Consider the following 19,498-nt stretch of genomic DNA (forward strand, 5'->3'; position numbering starts at 1 on the left):
ATAATTCAGTAAATGGTTGATTTGGGTGCAATCTTGGTAGCACTTTTTATGCAACGCAATGATGACTGTACGTGTTTCCTTGTAGGTAACATGGTTAATAAAGGAAGTACAATGATTTCAAGCATCACCCTCCTTTGAAAGCATCCAGTCTGCTATTCTAACTCAGTCAGCAGGAGAGAATGATCTCCAGCCTTGTGCTCCTCAACAATCACTTGTGTTAACGAGAAAGAAACATTTTGTCATGTTAGTTTTATTCCAAACTAGATCAACCCTTCTGTGCACTGCGCCACCTGGTGATAGACACCGGCGCCTAAACAGTAGTTAGTTGTTCTAATTACGATACGTACAAAAAGTGTATTTCACAAAACTCTAAATAACTATTATTGTTGCCTTCAAACCGAGAAATCTCGTCCTCAGAATCATGCATTTTTACACCTCTTTCAGCTCGTCAGCAGTAGCAGGCGTTTAGTCAGGTCCAAAAAACTATTTAAACCACTGAAAGGCCTAGAATATGAAAATAAGTAAAATACATTTAAAAAGGTTGCTCCCAAAATACTAGTTTCCACAATTTTTCTTAGGCTTATAAAAACAAATCCGCTCACATTCGTTCTGAGGACAAAGTATGTGTTTTTTTTTCCAAACTTGGTTTCCTGAAGCTACAGATGTTGTCTATAAGGTTCCGTGGTTAATTTTCCTCACCGGTTATTTTATTCTGACAGAAGCCACCTTTCTGCTCCAGCTGATGTCATTTTGGCTGCCTCCAAAAAAAAAAAAATCCAATTGGCTCCCAAACACATCTGGCAAACTGAGTGACAGCTCTCTCAGCCAGTTCTACACATGGTAAGTATGACATATGGTGTGCCCAATGCATCACAGCAAAATGGCCCTGTTGCTGGATGCTTTTATGTAGGTTACTTTAGCTTTATAATATTGTCTAGGTGATTTAAAGTGTTCATACATGTATTCAGCAATGTTAGATATATTTATATATATATATATCTCCATGCATCAGACCCACATGGTTGACAGCTCTCTCCTCCAATCCGCATTTCACTCACATGTGGAGGCATTTTTGCATTTCTTCAGCAGAGATTCTGGACAGCAATGCTTTCAGATGTTTTGCAATATGGATTATGAGATATACGCTGTATTTGAGCGTGATTCTGCCCATGACACGTACGGAAGTGCTTTCACTTTTAATTGTAATTGTGCATTGTAGAAAAGTAGCCTTCATTCCGGAAAATTTGTTAGCATGGTGCACCTATCATTCTCATTAGAACATTAGAAGAACATTTGCATTAATTGATACAATGGTGGCATGATGCCTTAGAAGAGGATTCAGAGCCTACACAATTCTTCCTCCACCCCAAGAGGACCCACTGGAAGGCAGCTGAACATCAGAGGTCTAAAAATATTTGTATGTCATCACCCCGGACACCCCAACTGTGTACAGAGCCTGGTAGGTACTCCCATCCTTTAACTTTAAGTTTGCTTTAAGAATGTCTGCTTTGTAGAACAACAGTATCTAGAATTGTTAAAAAGGCTTTTTTCCTGTTTGGATAGCTTGGAGAGTTTATGGGACACTTTCGCCTATTTCCATCCCTTCATAAAACTGTAATTATCAACATTGTATTGAACCAGAAAATGAAATCAATTTATATAGAATACAATTGTAATTACTTGTATTGTTTTGTGAAACAAACAAAAAACTAAAAGCACTGAAATGATATATTTAATAGGATAAATAAATTTGTGAGCCCGTGTTGGCAGAAATACTCTCTATCCACAGCATGATGGTGCCACCACCATGCTTCACTGTAAGAATGGTATTGTCTTGGTGATGAGTAGTGACTGATTTCCTCCAAACGTGATGCCTGCCACTCATACCAAAATTAGGGGGGGTTTGGCAAAATCCAGGCGAGTTGCCATGTGCCTTTTACTAAGAGAAGTGAAGTGATTGTCACATGTGATACACAGCAGCACAGCACACGGTGCACACAGTGAAATTTGTCCTCTGCATTTAACCCATCACCCTGAGTGAGCAGTGGGCAGCCATGACAGGCGCCCGGGGAGCAGTGTGTGGGGACAGTGCTTTGCTCAGTGGCACCTCAGTGGTACCTTGGCAGATCGGGATTCGAACCAGCAACCTTCTGATTACGGGGCCGCTTCCTTAACCGCTAGGCCACCACTGCCCCTACTAAGCCCCTACTAAGGAGTGGCTTCCGTCTAGCGTTTGGTCAGTTCGTATAATCTGTATAATTGTGATGTAATTTTTCTGTTTCTGTTGGAGCACACTGCCGGATGAAGGAGCATGCTGCATAGTGTGTCGCTTGACTGCAGTGCAGATGACATGGCTCATGGCTAACATTTTTTTAAACTGAAAATGGAAGGTTGTTCAGCTCTTTTTTTCTTGCTTAAATTGTCACGTTACCTGTCACGTCCGCGTGACGGGGGAAGGAAGTGCAGAGGCGTCACATATTGGGAAAAGATGATTTATTAAACACAAACAGGCATGAGGGCCAAAAACAGGGGAAACAAAAGCAAACCTGCAGGCATGTGGCAATTGCTGGAGCTGAAAACAACTCTATACAACAGTTGCATGGTCCATATGAAAACGTTGCAGCCCCAAATGGCTGCTGAGAAGGTCCATGTCCACCTAATTCCTCACACCTGTCCATGGCTGGAGCCATGCTAGTGCATGTGGCAAATTTACATCCTGTAGTACACAGCAAAACAACACCGACACACCTCAGAAAGAGGTAGTTTGACGCAGAAAATCTCAATTCCCTAAATTGCCAGTCACAGGTGTCAGTTGAAAAGAAAATACTTGTACTATGCTTGGTGGCTACCTAGGCAAGTTTCTCCTTTTCACTCTTACACTTTTCCCTCTTTTTCATGATTGGGAGTGTGGCTGAAAAAAACCTCCACACATACAGGAGGACGAACAGAGAGCAGAGATCAAACAAAGTAAGATGCTGAATCAGGGACATGAGGTCTGCTGATTGTGCTTGAGAGAGACAATAAAACCTGTAATTAACCGTCACTGCTGTGCTAGCCTGGCAATTACACAAGTCTCTCATCCACGCACACATATCTGACCACCTTATACCCACAACAATACCTGACACACTCACAAAACTCTCAGTGTGTGACAGAGTTCAGCCTCTGCCCCCATCAGACAGGACAGTTGCACAAGGCTAGGGATGGTCTGTGCTGAGTTGTAATGCTCATTAGGGAGATACCTGACCCCCCACAAGGGGATTCAAACACTTCACCAATGCACTCAAATCAGATACATCTGTCCATGTCTTGACATTGAACATGACACGGCATCATGTCTAAAAGAGCTCTGCTTGGTCCATTGCCAGCAGAGCAGACTGGAGAGAGACATGTCACACTAGTGTAGCAACTGCCATCAGTCCTGTGTTGTGCCAACAGTAAAGCATCCTGAGACCATTCATGTCTCATGTCATCCAAGTGATTGAGCTAACAACACAAGGATAAATAAAGAATGGCACCAAAACATCCTCAGATAGCAACATTTTGGTGAAGAGCATGATGGAGCACCGTGCCAAAAGGCCAAATTGAGAACTAAGTTGCTCAGGGAATAAATCACTGAAATATTGAGCCCATGGCCATGAAATTCCCTGGACCTTGATCCAATTGAAAACTTGTGGTCAGTCCAGGACCTACAAAGATGCACAAATTTTGACAAACTCCAAGCACTGATTATGAAAGGATGGTCAGGATTTGGCCCAGAAGTGGACTGACAGCATTTCAGTGCCAGATTTTGAGATTTTGAATAAAAAGGGCCAACAATGCAAATATTGATTATTTGCATAAACTTGATGAAACTTATCAAATACTTGTAATTATACTTTAATACACCAAAGCGGCAACTTTTGTGCAACCGGTATTTTTGTAACTCAAAACTTTTGCGTATGACTGTACATATTAGTCAAAGACAATATGAAGAATTTTTTAATGTATTTTCCAACCACACTCCAATTTTATTTGATCTCATCTCTGCATGTAACAGTGTTGTCCTTCTAGATTATGGAGACGTATTATCAACTCCTCCACTTCCACTCAGCGGCTGCTTATTCTGAATTAGAATCACTCAGTTCTGTCGTGGAGATAATGTCCTCCCATTCGGACTCGATTTGTCGGTCTACCCTTGATTCTGTGGCACCACGAAGATTGATATGTGCCAAGCCGAGACCTGAGCCTTGGCTGAATGATGCCACATGCTCAGCCAGGCAGAAATGGAAGAAGGAAGGAAAGAAAGAAGAAGGAAAGCTGGTGCAACTATCAGAGAAGCTGCTAAAACAAAACACCCCTCTGATATTTTTACCATTAACTCACACAGTCATCAACCCTCCGAGATCTGGCATCTTCCTCTGTGCTTCACCGCAGCTCCTCTTCCTCTGTCCCCACGCTCTCCTTCATCTCAGCCAATAATACAGTAAAGTATGCTGGCTGCTCTGTGTAGGAACCGCTGATGTCAAAGCCCCTCGCAATATGAATTTAACAACAAAACTTATGTTCCAGTGCATTCAGTAGGCAGTGTGATAAGGTGTTGAGTTCTTTGTCTCTCTGAATTTTAATTTAAAAGGAAGCCCTGTGTGCCATTCATCACAATTAGACATCTATTGTTCAGCTGCCTACCAGCTTCTTCATCAAGCATGTTCTCTGTTTGTTCCTTCTTCCGGCAGCACGTTTTCAGGTCTTGTACAATTTAAGGGAATGAATTATATTGCACCGTTGTGTCTTTAAGCAAAATGAAGCTCCACTCTCAGGGACGCCCACATCAGAGTGCTTACTGACAGTAGCTGTCTCTGTTTTTTGCAGGCATTATGCTGTTTGCATAACTGAAGTTCACCCTCCCACAAGTCTCAGACTCTGCCAGCAGTACACCTGATCCAACAATTCAGACACTCATCAAACTTTTCATTAGCCAAACAGTAAAGGGGACCAGGGAGTGGAGATAACCTTTTAAGGTGTGTTCTGTTGTTTTCTTATTTAATATTTTCATGATAAACTTGTGGGAATTGAAATAGCATTATAAGCAAACCACATAGCAAGCTCACGTAGGCTGATGCAGCACATTCAACTTCAAAACACTTACCTCACAATGGATCTCATAATTCCAGCTGAATGGTTCTGTAGCTTATTTTGCATCATTGCTTTATCTGGGGAGGATACAACACTTTTATACAAGTGTTGTAATTCCCATTATACCTCATTTATTTATCCAGATTGAATTTTTATGTGATTCTACATCACCTTACTTAGTCTCTTTTCCCATTTTCCCTCTTGTAAGCCTATTAGGTGTTGCCACAGTGCCCCGGGTCCACCAGGTGTCACCAGCTCACAGTCGGGTGCTCCAAGCAACCCACATGTGTTTTTGGTTTGTGGGGGGATGCACCAAACCATTGTAGATGTATGCTTTGCATCTACCACACAGCAGCATCTGCCCTGCAGTCAGTGGACAATATGCACGGTGAATCCAGCTCACTGGATGGTATTGATGCCTCTGGCAACAAATTGATCTTGAAGCTTCTTGATACAGAACATCTACTTATATTACAGCTTGTGTAGAACCCTTTGTGTTGAATTAATTCTAGAATGTGTAGGGACATGACAGAAACTGTGCCTATGCACACATGCATGCTGATATAGTTATTTTTTATTTCTATGCTTTTTAATGCATCTTTAATACTTCTCAACTTCTCCCAAAGTCATGCCTGTCTTGTTAAAGTGACAGCAAAAGTAATGAGGGAAAAAAGTTGTGAAGCAGCAGCCAACTGAAGAATAGTCCCACAAAAAAATGGAAATGCATGGTGTAAGATATTAAAATGTTGGCAATGTTGAGCATGCAAAAAATGTCTACAAATGCCTGGTCACCTGTGATCCTGTGAGGCTCAGCTTCTTTGAAGTAGAATGATAAAAGGACAACATCCTCTATGGTCTTTTTTATTAAATATCTCCTGCTTCTGATGGGGTGTTCTGTTTAAAGCTCATTTGTATGGTGGAGTCTAATGGGAAGAATACAGATGAAGTTCCATTCCAGTCACATTCCAGACATTCTCCAGTAGTCCAATATGGGTTTCATTAATGTCTTGTGTAAGTGATGACAGTGGAAAAGCACATCACAGTTTTTACCATACTACTTTAAAATGATTAGACAGGGTTCCTTTAAATGACTTGTAAAGACTTGCAAAAACCGCAAGTCTTTACAAGTCATTTAAAGGAACCCTGTCTAATTTCTGAAACACCTTAACTTCTAAATCCTGTCTAGGTTGAGGAAGACGTGGCCATTTTGTGGTTATTTCACTCAATAGGTTCACCAAGTCAGGTGAGTAACACTTAAGACTAAAGCTCTTGATTTGCCAGTCTGAAACATTTCTGCAGGATATCAGACCTAGTAACCATGCTCCTCAAAAAAACAACAGGACCAAGATGGGCACACAGGAGCATAAGAACCGAGTGAAGCCAAGTGTGAATTACCTAAAACATTTTCCTTTGTTTTTCTATTTTTTTTTTTTCTACACACCTTCACATTACATTGTATTGAAGAACAATTAAATGTTGTCAGATAAAGAAAACTTTAAAAAATGGTGTGTGTGTCAAAACATTCGACTGGTAGAACAGAAAGATGAATAAAATGTTGTGATGACCTAAAGTATGGAACAACACTGTGCCATGACGTGACCTGGGCATGAGTGGAATCCAGGACTCAGTTATTGTTAGTATGTTTGCGGTGTGTCTGTGTCCAAGAACCCAAACACCTGACACTCACTTGGCAAACTACCTTGTGGTTCTGTTATTAACATTTGTTCTTTATCATTTTTTTTCTTATTGCTACTGTTAATTGATTAATTCTTAATTGGAAATGATAATTTTCTGGCTATCTGCAAAAACATATCTGATTTGACTGGTTTCAAAATCATTGGTAGCTTTGGTAGCTTTTTTGTAGCTGAACAGAAGAATAGTCAGAAACCTTATAGATGTAGCTGAGATTAAATTAGTTAGGCTGAAATACAAGTATACTTTTCCAGAGGTAACAAACATAGCCCCCTTAATGCTTCAGACCTAAGTAACCCAAATAAATTGCAATTCCCATGCATTTATCTTGATGCAGACCTTCAGCCCTGTGGTTTGATACCCCTGGGTTTAGTGTTTGGTGAAGAACACTTACCTCTGTCAGTGTCATAGAGGTAGATGAACCTATCCCACCTGTAGTGGGACAGGAGACTTAGAATCGCCCCCTTTAGGGTTGGACGCATCTGGATAACAAACTGCACATCAGAATCTGTGGGGTAGCTTGGTGTGATGAAGGAAGTGTGGAGTGCCCCACAGAAGGAGGTCAGGGTGTTCATGGACTTCTTGTCGTAGAAGCCAAAAATGGCATAAACCCCTCTGGAGAACTGAGAGCAGACTAGAGGACAAAAAAAAAAGATATGAGCCAGTTAAGATTTGCCACAGTAACACAATAAGATTTTCTTACACACATTATCTGCTAGACATTTCTTTTTAGACATTAGGAACACTGTCACAGGTTTCACCTAAAAGTAAAACAGTAAAATCAGAGTGATAATCAAGCAAAATTATGCATTTGATTTAGACTATCCTAATTACTTTGCATTACGAACCATACATATTAAGTTAATTCAGCCTTATTTTTTAAGTAGCAAATTATTTTATTAAATTGAACAAACATGATCTGGCATTGAATCCTAATTAAACACGTTATTCTTACATAATCAAATCATTTGTTGCTGAATTAACTTAATACGTATGGCTAGACAGTTTAAATGAAATGAATTACGTGGAACAACATTTCTTTTTCCGTGTAGATGTGCAACTTTGATTTGACTGCTCGTATCTGCGATTTGAAAAGTAATGACACTATTTACAAAAACGCTGAAATGGCTTTAATAAGGTAGACAGAAGAGAAAGAGATCCAAGTCCATCTGAACAAGGCATTCGCCTTAAACACCTGAAACTTAACAGGATTTGCATGATGAACAGAAAATAATGATGTGGCAAAAAAAAAGGAAAACACAAACCCTGACAAAGTCCATATAAATGAAACCATTCGCTTCTATGTAAGTTGCATTGCTTGATGGAAAGTATTACACTTTCATTGGGGAAAAATGAACGTTGCCTAAGACTTTCATGGCATAAAAAGGAAATTATGCTAAATATATATGCTTCTTCAAAAACAGAAATGATGGGCTCCTGTTAACTGAGCGGATCCCAGGATGACAGCATGGCCAATGAGGCTATGGGTTTTTGTGGATTCATAATTCAGTTTATTAATGTCAATCTCGCTTATCTAGACCACTCTAAACTGGTTAATATGCGACGTACGAGTGTACACCACAGAGGGAGGGCGAAATGCTCTTGTGTTCCTCTTGCCTTGCGGCTCTGTGTAATTATGCAAATGTGAAATAAATGTCATAGGTAGAATTAGACTAGGCCTGGACAGGTCCGGAGGGGCCTGGCTCGTCAGCTGACATAGTTCAAAGGTCCTCATGTGTCACAGTGAATTTCAGTAAAATATATTTGGGGCGGGTCGAACAGACTTCAAACGGCAAAGTCCAGCAGTTGAGTTTGAACGGCCGCTGGCAGTGATCACCCTTTGGGTTATCTCACAGTCATCCAGCTTCAGTGCCACACCAGCTCCATAAATCAGGAAATGTGAAGCAGAGTGGGGCACCAAAGACAGGGCGCATGTGAAATGCATGAGTGGCCTAAACGCTGATTTGATTTGCCCCTAAATACTGGCGTTGTAAAGACTTAGTTACATCAGTGAATAATGTAATCACCATCTCTGTGGATGAGGGAGCACAGCTATGCAGTCGGAGTCACCCATGCCCCTGGGACTGAAAGCTGTTTGCCGTGAATGTCAGCTGTGATCACAGAGAGAAGCTGCATGTGAGAATGTGTGTGTGTTGTCTCCGTTCGCCTTTCTTTTCACACCCACTCGTTTTATGTCTGCCCCTCCCCATCCTCCATGCCACCCCTCGCCCACTCTCTCTGGCTCTGCAGCTTCTCATAAGATGCTTGTGTTCTTCAGAAACACACTGAAACGCTGACATGAGGACACAGCTATTAAGTGAATTGGAAAAGAGGAATGGGAAAGGTGGAGGTATTGCATAACCTGTGTGAATTTGATTCAAACCCTTTATGCAAATAAACTTGGTGACTATGATTGTAGATGGAACAATAAACATTTGGTGAAATCAAATTATTGAACAGTTCCACTGCGTGTGTGTGTGTGTGTGTGTGTTTGTGTTGTTTAAATTGCCACTACTGTCCCCTTTCATCTGTTAATATCTCAGTCCAGACAGAAAAGCAACACTTCCACTCAGGAAGATGGAAATCCACGCCACCTGACCCCTTATGGACCCTTCAATGCCACCTGCGCTTCTGGTGACCACATCACACGTTTAACAAGCCCTGCAGCTCGCTCACAGTCATCAGATTGCAACAGGAAGGTGCATGCATTGGCTTTTTGCGCCTGACGGAGCTGAATGCAGACATTTCATTCTGGCCTCAGGTAAATATAGCTCTCGACGGCCAGCAAGATGGTTGCCATGATTACAAAAACATTTTCCACTCAAAGATCTGCACAATGACTTCTACTTCTGATTCAAATCATGGAGACCAAGGCGATGAATATACAATCTGCACTAATTATGTTAGTCAAGTTCAAATTTCGAATGTTTTTTTCCTATATTCACCATAATCAGACAATAGTGTCCAGATTTGCAGAAAATGAAAAAGGAGGCAACATAAACATCAAAAAAATATACTGATTCACCTGAATCTGCAATTATCTCTCTCTCTCTCTCTCTCTCTCTCAAAAAAACACAAACACACCTATGAAAAGGCATCTTGGAATTGTTCATGTGATTCTGTTCAGAACAAGGTAGTCTCTGTCATATTTCGTTATCATAGGATGACTGATATTATAATCCTCACTCTCTCCAAATGATTTTATTGAATCTTCTGGGCCATGTACCAAATCTTTTCTTCCACAAGTCCAAGCAATTAATAACAACAACACTAATAATAAAATTATTTATTAAACACACATAATCGAGTTCAAATTGTTTGTATTTGCAATTGGTTTATGTAAATAAAAGATCATAAAAATAATTAAAAAAAATAAAAACTCCAGTTCTTTGGAGAATATCTACACTAGCAGTGAAATGTATTGTGATGCATGGCAAGGGAGAGGCTCCAGATTTGTTATAATAAAAGAAAAGGAGCGAGTACAGTAGTGGCTTGTGCCCAGATAGCTCAGATGGAGCAAATAGCTTCATATGGACCAGTTCTTTCTTTCCTGAACTGATCTCGTAAGTGTGCACTCTTCAGCAAACGTGTAGATCCAAATGTCCGTTAAGTCAAAACCTGAATACAGAATTTGGAACTTTAACAACAAATATCCTTTTTTCTGGAAGAATACAGCACACCCAAGAAAGATCTAGTCACAGTCTGGAAATCCAAACACAAAAATGCTCACATCACTGAAAGCAGGACAAGTTGTTACTGCCATTTTGTATCATTCCTATATAATTTCTCATTTTTCTGGGGACTGAAATTAATCCATCTAACCATTCCTGTCCTTTAGGCTTAATTTACATACTCATTCTCTGAAAGGATCTCATTAAAATACTAAGAAAGTGAGATGAATAAGAATCAGGCCTTCAGCAAGAAGGAGGAAAGGGTGTTAGAAAGAAACTGCTTTTCCCAAGTTGCTCCGATCAAATTCCATATCTGCATTCATGGCCAGTGAGGGCTGAAGACTGATCCGGACCAGAGAGGGATTTGCATTGTTTGGTTGATTACGGGCATGAATTTAAAGCAGGTCTCTGCTGGCTGGTCCCTCACAATTCAGTACTTTCTGCTCCCCGGAATAATAAAAACCCCGCTTGAAGATGGGGGTGTGGGCAGGCGGGGCGGTATGGTTAACCTTGAAGTCCTCACTCCCAGGATATCTCTGCTATGTCACATTGCTGATGTGCCTGGGCTGGTGTAGTGATCCTTTCATCTGAGGGCTGAGGAGGAGAGCGACTGTCATTCAGAAGTTAACTGGAAAAAGATACTAATTGTGAGAGACTGTGCATACACTCTCCAACTCCAACATGTCCAGCATGAAAAGCTTTCACATGAAGATATGAATCTGAACCTTGAACAAAACCGGGGACTTGGCAGCAGTACTATGGACGGTCTCATGGCCGTGCAATTGTTGTCCAGTGCTTCATGCCTACTCCACCATCAGTCAAGGACTGGACCTCTACAGGGTTGTGCAGAGACCTTTGGAGGGGAGGGGATGCCCATTTTCCATTTTACTATACTGCATACTTCTCATAAAACACTTTTACTCTGCATCTTTCTCGCTGTAACACCGTGTCTCTGGCTTTGCTGTTTCCTGCACACTTTCTGTTTGCTCTGCACTCACTCCATCCTCTGAGAAGATAGTAAATAATATAGTAAGTATTCCACTGCAATGTAAACTGGTACACGTCACCAAACAAGGTCTCAGTGGATTTATTGGTGCAGTTACTGACAACTTAAATTCACACATTGATGTAAATTAGTCTTCCTTTGAATCTGTTCTATGGATACAAATATCCTTATGTGTAAATGCAGCAGTATGAATAGCAGCCGAACAATAATTCAGCACGCATCACAAGCCAAGTCCTCTGGGCCACCTCAGTCACTCACTGGTTAAAAGGCACAAACTCTCCAGTAGGTAGACGCTACACTTTTGGGTTTTGTGCCTCTCCCTTCAGCAAGTCCAGGCCGACCTAGCTGCCGTTCGGATGGAGGAACGTGCGTTCCACAATATGGTCAATCAGCTTCAGCCCAGACAGCATCAACACCAGCTGCTCCGGCCACACCCACTCAAGCAACCGCTGTCTGGAGCGGGAAAGAAACCCTACGGTGGAGTGCAGCCACTCCTCGAGTGAGGGCTGGTTTTCATGTATCACCCCAGTCAGATGTGGAGAAGATGGTGGCACTGCCGAACTGGTTGGTGGATGACCTCCCTCTGGCGGCAAAACGAACCACCACTGCAGTCCTATGAGGAGGTTGTGAAGTTGTTTCGAGTCATATTCGACTATCCAGCACCAGGTAGGGATGATGGTGGGCAACTCCTGCAAATGCACCAGGGTAAACCAGACCCTGGAGGTGATGAGCAGCTGGAATGATGTGGCATTGTGCACCACGTTCAGGGGCAACCTCTGTCCAGACATGGAACCACCCTTGAAAGTCTGATCCAGCTAGCAATGACATCCGCAGGAATAGACGCTGACTCACCAACACCCCTTCACCACGGCCAAACCCATGAATCTGAGCAGCTCACCTGGCATCTGCCTGCGACCCCAGAAGAAAAGGTCCCATTCAGAGTCAATCAATCTCTACACACCAAACGTTTCCAACATGTGTGCATGAGGTGACACTTACTGTTGGTGATTGGTTGCTTTCCGATACAGCACTGGTGGACTAAGGGGCCACAGGCTCACAAGATGGGGGTTAGGATGGGGGGTAGACTCCCTAAATGGACGTTCTTTTGGAGAGGGGCAGATACGAACCATTACAACGCTGTTCTCTGGGAGAATTATTGGTGTGGCAGTCCAACGACAGAAGGAGCCAGAGACACGGTGTTACAGTGAGAAAGATGCAGAGTAAAAGTGTTTTATGAGAAGTATGCAGTATAGTAAAATGGAAAATGAAACTTTAAAGGCATCTAGGCATCCCCTCCCCTCCAAAGGTCCAGTCCTTGACTGATGAAACACTGCTCTGAAACACTGCTTTTAACCCATCAGGGGATCACAGCAGCCATGACAGGCGCCCGGGGATCAGTGTGTGGGGGCGGTACTTTGCTCAGTGGCACCTTGGCAGATCTGGATTCGAACCTGCAGCCTTCTGAATACGAGGCAGGGAACAGTCCAAACTGAGGACTTTTTGGGTGACAACCTGCTTGGGGACTTCCATAGGGGGTCCTCGGGAAGACCCCTTGCACACGTTCTCCCGAGTACTGACTCAGCACTCCTCACAAGCCAGAACCCCCAAACTCGCAGCACATCTCAGTCACCGGTTAAAGGAACAAACTCTCCAGTAACCAGAGTCTAGCCAACACTCACCGTCATGTTGAACCTTCGTGTTAGTAGTGGTTGCGCATAACATCTTTTTGGCCCTAGGTTCTGGCTTTATGTTTTCTTGTTCTGCATCTAGCACTACAAAGAATCTACAGAAGCTTCCCCTATTAACATGTCACAATTTATGAACCATGTAGAGGATTTCTCTGGATAATTTCATAAACAGAATAATTCTAGTAGAATAAATGTATTTATTTTAATAATCCATGTATTGCCTTGACTACAGTATGTACAGTGTGTCCTGACCAGGAGGATATACAGATGACCGGGCTGAAGAACATTTCTAGCCTCTGGTGATTTGTTTAACCCCTTCGTTTCCGCGCACATTTCCCTTCCCTCTTCGTCTAGTGCACAAAGAAAGATGGGCTTTTAAAAAGGTCGGGCCAATTTCAGTCAGGCTCGGGCCAGGACTAACGTTATAGGCCAGACTACAGCTCTATCCCATTTCCAAAGTGCTGCACATCTGACCATGTTTCTTCCCTCTTGTATCGCGTCTCTATCCTGTGTCCACCCTAGAGTTGTGACAGTCTGTTTTTTTTATTATATTTGATTAAAACACAGTGCAAATAAAAAGGCACAACAAAACAACATTTATATTAAAGTGAAGAGATTGTCATTGTGAAACACTGCAGCACAGCACACGGTGACACAGTGAAATGTGTCCTCTGTATGTAACCATCACCCTTGGTGACAGCGGGCAGCCATGACAGGCGCCCGGGGAGCAGCGTGTGGGGACGGTGCTTTGCTCAGTGGCACCTTGACAGATCGGCATTGTAACCGGCAACATTCCGATTACGGGGTCACTTCCTTAACATTCCCTGACCGGGAATCAAACCCGGGCCACAATCCTAACCACTAGATCACCAGGGACTTTCATGGTATAATAATGGTATAATTTCCTAGATGCTTTGTTTGACCTTCACCATCTCTTCCATTGTTCCCAGAATACCTTGCGCATGCAAGTATTTTTACATCATTTTTACATTTCAATTCAGGCATAACTAAATTGTATTTTTTTATTTATTATTATACAAATTTGGAATTGAACGATTCAGGAAATGTTCATCAACTATTTTTTTACTCCCTCTTAAGAGAGCGATTGAACATAGAGGTAGAATCCCCTTGAAGAAACATGCCTTCCCTGTCATGGACCTGGTGCTGATCTCTTCCAGCTGCCGCTTGTGAAGGTAAGATGGAAGCTGGACGCTGGTAAGATGTGACACTTCTGTGGGAGGCACTGAAGGCCTTTTTCATGTGTCCGGTTTTTTCATTTGCTTATTCAAAAAAAACAGGATCACCCCACTCAAATTTCTGATCTTCGCCTTAATCCAGCACTATTCAAGAGATGCTTCAATATTCATTTCTATTGTAGTCACAAGCAAGTTGAGCATGGTGAAAAGGTGAGTAGGTTACTGGCTCACCAACTCACGTAGCATTGGCCCAAAAATGATCACAGTTCTGGCGGGCATTTCATCGATCCTTCGGACATCCGCGCTGCCACATCAGAATTTTCTTTAGACTCCTCTACTATGGCAACAGGCAAATGCACTTATGCAGGCTAATAAATCCTCTTGCAACAATGTTGAATATTTTTGCCTCTATGTGTGGATGATTTATTGCTGTATGTGATGGATCCTGTATCTTGTCTTCCCCCAATTCTGATTACTTCGAAGAACTACTTTGGCATTGAAGGCTACAGCTGCAAGGGTGTGTGAACTGGGCGTCGACTTGATGGAGGGGGTCGTATGCAATGCAAGCAGAATTTCTTTTTTATGCTTGACTGTCACTCATTCATTACAAAGTAGTACACAGGGTTCACTATTCCATATCCAGGCTGTCTAATATTTACTCAGATATGGAAGACAAATGTGAAGGTTGTTCTAATTCATCCTGTCACTTGTTTTTCTCCTGTCCACGTTTACGTTGAATTTTTTGGTCAGGTTATTTTGATGTAATGTCTTCTGTGATGGGGTGAATCTTGGATCTTTGTCTATTTATTGCCATTTTTGGGACCCCTGCTGAGCTCCAGAGAGGGAGAGGTCATTCTTCCCTTCACCTCTCTGCTTGCCCCACGTCATCTCCAAACCCTCCCTCTTCGTCTCAGTTTTCACCATGAGACTGAACACGGAGACATGCTTTCAACTTAGTTGATTTAACTGTGTTATCGTGGAGCCAGGGCGGGGTGGGCTTACTTCTTATTTCCTTTATTTGTTATTTGTGTCTCCTGTTTAATGCTCTAAAAAACAAATATAAAGTCTTATTGCATTGGCTAATGGTAAAATTTTGCATAGACAAAAAAAAAAAAGGTTATTTACATACAAAGTGGTGGCCTGAGTGACTTGTTAACAGCTTACTGCCCTACACAACAATTCACAAATTCACAGCCTGTTTGGAACTCGGATACAGGGTCAATATTTAAATCCAGGCTAATGGAATCAGATTTGTGGCAACATTTTGAAACAAACCTTTCTAATATTAAACAAAAATACGAAGTTGAAATGTAAAAGATTTTTTTGCTTAAATATGACTTTTTTTCATTTTTGCTTGTGAGACTTTCAGTTACATTTTTTTTAGTCTTTCCCCCTTTTGGTTGGACAGCTGTATAAAGCTGCCCTGTTTGTTTCTGTGCAAACAAAAACAGAATTGAAGGCTTTTTAAATACTCAGCTAAAATACTTGGCCCGACCTTTTTAAACCCACCAAAAGCAACCGTTGTTGGTTAGTTTACATGGTTTACGCTGAAATATATTACACGGGCACTAATTTGGGTTTGTTGTTGGCTTTTTGTGTTCTTTGTATTACGCAGCGCCCTTTAAGTGGAAATCCCAATGGGTCGGGATATAAAAGAGTGACTGTAAATTTGCAGGGAAACAATTAAAGGGATGAGCTGCTGTTTGCACTGGAGCATTGCTAACTAAAGGATTTCAGCAAGGCCAGTGGCAGTCAGTGATGTGCTGGGTACAGAAAAGACCTGACAGTCTCTTGAATTCAGCAGTGAGATGTTCCAGAAATCGAAGGGAGGTGTGTGTGTGTGTGTGTGTGGGGGGGTGTGATGGCCTGATTGCTGCTATTGTTGAAAGGTTGAGAGGAGAGGGCTAGACATTGATTAAGGCCAAGGAATTGAAGCAATGTGATAGCTTTGAGAAATAGATTCCAATTTGAGTGAGACTGTGAGGGTGCAGAGCTCTGGGAGAGACCTTCAGGGGTATTTCAAAAGTCCTCACCCATGACTTGCTGATCCAGAATACCCGGCAAGTGATAATTAAAGACGTGGTACTAATTGTAAACAGCAGATGGCTCTGCCAATCACAGATGTTCCACTCCCTTCTGAATCTTCTTCAACGTAACCTTATAAAATCCTGGTCGTTGGTGTAATGCCTGTATGTGTTTGGGATGCTGTAATGATTTTCATTTGAGACGTGGAGTTTAAATAAAGGAGGACAAGAAGAAGCAGGCAAGGCACAGTAAAAAAACAGTAGGAGTCAAATATGATTATCCTGCTGATGAACCAGGAGTGAAATGAACATGGAGCAGCTCTGATCACCAAGACACTCTGCTTTTTTTAAATGAATTGTTCTGAAACATCTTCTGTCATATTGCCCATACACCCAATCCTCAACAAGGTGCTTAACACATCTACAGCAATAAAAGAAAATGAAACATAAAATAGGGAAAGTAAGATGAATCATAAAACAAAGGACATGAAACTGAACTTCAAACTGAATTAAAAGCCAACAAGTAAAAAGTGTGTTAAATGTTTCCAGGGTTAATTCAGAAGTAATTCATTCTTTTCCCCAATCCCGTGCTCTCATTTCTCCTCTACCACCTTTCCCTCTGGGGGGAAATTTTCTAGTAAACCCTGACCGTGAGGTCAGATAAAGGTTATCGCTGTTGCCAAGCTTTAAGAACGTTGCTATCTCATCGCTGCCATCGTTAAATGCCAACAGAAAAGCCTCACTATTGCTTTTTGTTCACAATCAGTGAGATATAAGACATTTGCAGAAAATTTGAAAGTATTGTACTAATGTTCCTATCTCCAGGCACCATTGAAATCAGGCTCTGCACTTGTGCTTTTATTTAAAGACCAACAGCATGGGAGGAATATGCTGTATTCAACTGCACATTAAATAGCGTTTTATTGTTAAATGAGCAAATCATTTGAAGAGACTTTTTTTTTTTAGAATTGATCTTATGTCATATTTGTATTTTTTCTTCTTCATTTCCAGTTCTCCAGAGATCTCCCAGAGATCACTTTAAAAAGTGTGTGAAGCTCTTTTGATTAATTCACTTCAAAGTTCCAAGTTCCAAGGTAGCAAGACTGAACTTATTGTATCTGGTCAAGATAATTTATGTTTTCTTCTGCTTATGCTTTTAAAATGATTCTAATAAAGGCCACTTCCACATCTGAAACATGGTGGTTGAGATCAATAATTCAGCCTGGAAAGCAGGATGAAGCACTAGTGGAGGGTTAAGAGCATCGTTCATCTGTCTCTCAGTAAGGAAATGGAAATATATACTGCATATACTTTGCTAAGATAAAAAAAATAGAAACTTTAATCTTTCATCCTTAGATATGGCCTTAGAGACCCAGCGCTCCATCAGTCTGAGCTCACCCAGCTTCCATGACCATACGATGAATATGGAGGTGGATGGGAGAACTGACGTGTTGTCTCCCCGCCCAAACCCCATGAAGAAATATAATCTGATAGATGAATCCTCAAGTATTTTTCTAAAATGACATTCGTGGTTTTCTCCCAGCACACGCTGTGGACAGAGGATATCATCCAATAAGTGCTAGTTAGTGCGTGGGATTTGAGGATGAGCTCTCAGTCAGTCAGCCATTAAACCCATTTAAAGCCAGATGAGTAGTAATTAAGGGCACTGATTGGATAAAAGGTCTAAAGCAATTAGATCGCGCCAACTAAAAACCCAATCACACCCAGCCCCTTCGTGGGCAAGACTGGCTATAGCCCCGACTCCGTATAAAAGAGAACTGATTAAGTAAAGCATCTGTTTCCTACTGCAGAGCAGTCATCGCAGTCCTACAAACACTCAATTCCACCTTGGCCTTCGAAGAAGCATTTGCAACTAAAGAGAATCTTGTTTGTGCTTGTTCTTTAACACCCAGATGGCTGTTTGGCTGCGGCAGTCCTCAGTCTGCTTAAATACAAAGAACCTGGAGGATCCAGGCACATATAAAACGCTGGCAGTAGGGACACACGCCATTAGTGTAATGACAGAATGAGGGATGCAGGACTTGGTAAGAATGTAGGGCCAAGATTAAAGCGGCAAGTGCTGCAAAATTTTCTTTAACAGAAATCATGGGAAATGAGCTCATAAAAACGCTGGATGTTGTGCTGCCGGAGGCAGAAGGAAGAAAGCTGGAATAAAGGGACGGGGGAGGGGACCAGTGGCCATCAGCGGAGAGTAGTGCTGCCTCTGGTGCTTTTTCACGTTGCTTTATGTGCTTTGAACTCCTTTGCCCATATTGCTAAATGCACCTGAAACATTCAGCTCCTGAAAAACAGATGGGCCCGACCAAAGTAATTAAAGAATTCCCCGCTTCTTTCGCCCACTTCAAAGACACCCAACTCATCTTCTGAGCTGAATGAAGTAAAGCACACAAAGCCCTGCTCTGAGAATTAGCACCGCTGCACATTGTTCAGCTCACAGTCACTAATTCAATTAATAGTGACAAATGCAACGAAGAAGGAAGCTTCAGAACAACAAGCAAAAAAGCCTGCGGCAAACATTTGATCATTTCAGAAAAAAAAGAAGTGTTTATTAAAATGCATTAAACCTACAATGTCCCATTATTCTGGCACTAACTTGAGGGGGCTGGCTGTTCGCAAGTTTAATGAATCAGCAGTTTTGATTCCACTTGGGAGTGATGATTTCATGAGCAAAGGAAAAATCCAATTTTTAATTCAGTTCAGAGGATTGATCAAGCCATAATTTTTGGTACATCAATAATTAGACTTTGTATTTCTTTGCATTATAATTATTCATTCTTTGGCACAATAAATGGAAAAGGGAAAGATGAAAAACAGCATTGCTAGTGTAGATGAAAGTAGGTTACAAGACTATTGTAGATTAAATAAACACATTATGAAATACATGTTAAATATGACCATGCATCTGGACAGATATGTGCCATGTCCTAATAATAATATTAATAACTTATTAAAGTACAATTTGTAGTATTTAATGGACTAAATCTAAGCATACAAACTATCTTTTATATGCTAATAATATGTGTTAGCATTGCTACATTAAATAAAACCGCTAAATGCTAATTCCTTCCTCTACAGAAAATGTATA

General features: G+C 41.5%; 1 protein-coding gene across 8 annotated transcripts in view; it reads right to left on the reverse strand.

Moving 5' to 3' along the window:
• LOC114767758 (glutamate receptor 3-like) overlaps positions 1-19,498 on the reverse strand; it is an 80,938-nt gene that overhangs the window by 53,555 nt on the left and 7,885 nt on the right. For all 8 annotated transcript variants that reach the window (XR_003742979.1, XR_003742978.1, XR_003742980.1 and 5 more), the window contains exon 3: positions 7,202-7,441. Coding sequence is in view for 5 of the 8 variants with exons in the window: in XM_028959450.1 (XP_028815283.1) it covers positions 7,202-7,441 (240 nt within the window). In the remaining 3 variants the exon portion in view is untranslated. The remainder of the gene's footprint in view (positions 1-7,201; positions 7,442-19,498) is intronic.

Source organism: Denticeps clupeoides, chromosome 18 (assembly GCF_900700375.1).
Source record: "Denticeps clupeoides chromosome 18, fDenClu1.1, whole genome shotgun sequence".
In the NCBI taxonomy this organism is placed as follows: domain Eukaryota; kingdom Metazoa; phylum Chordata; class Actinopteri; order Clupeiformes; family Denticipitidae; genus Denticeps; species Denticeps clupeoides.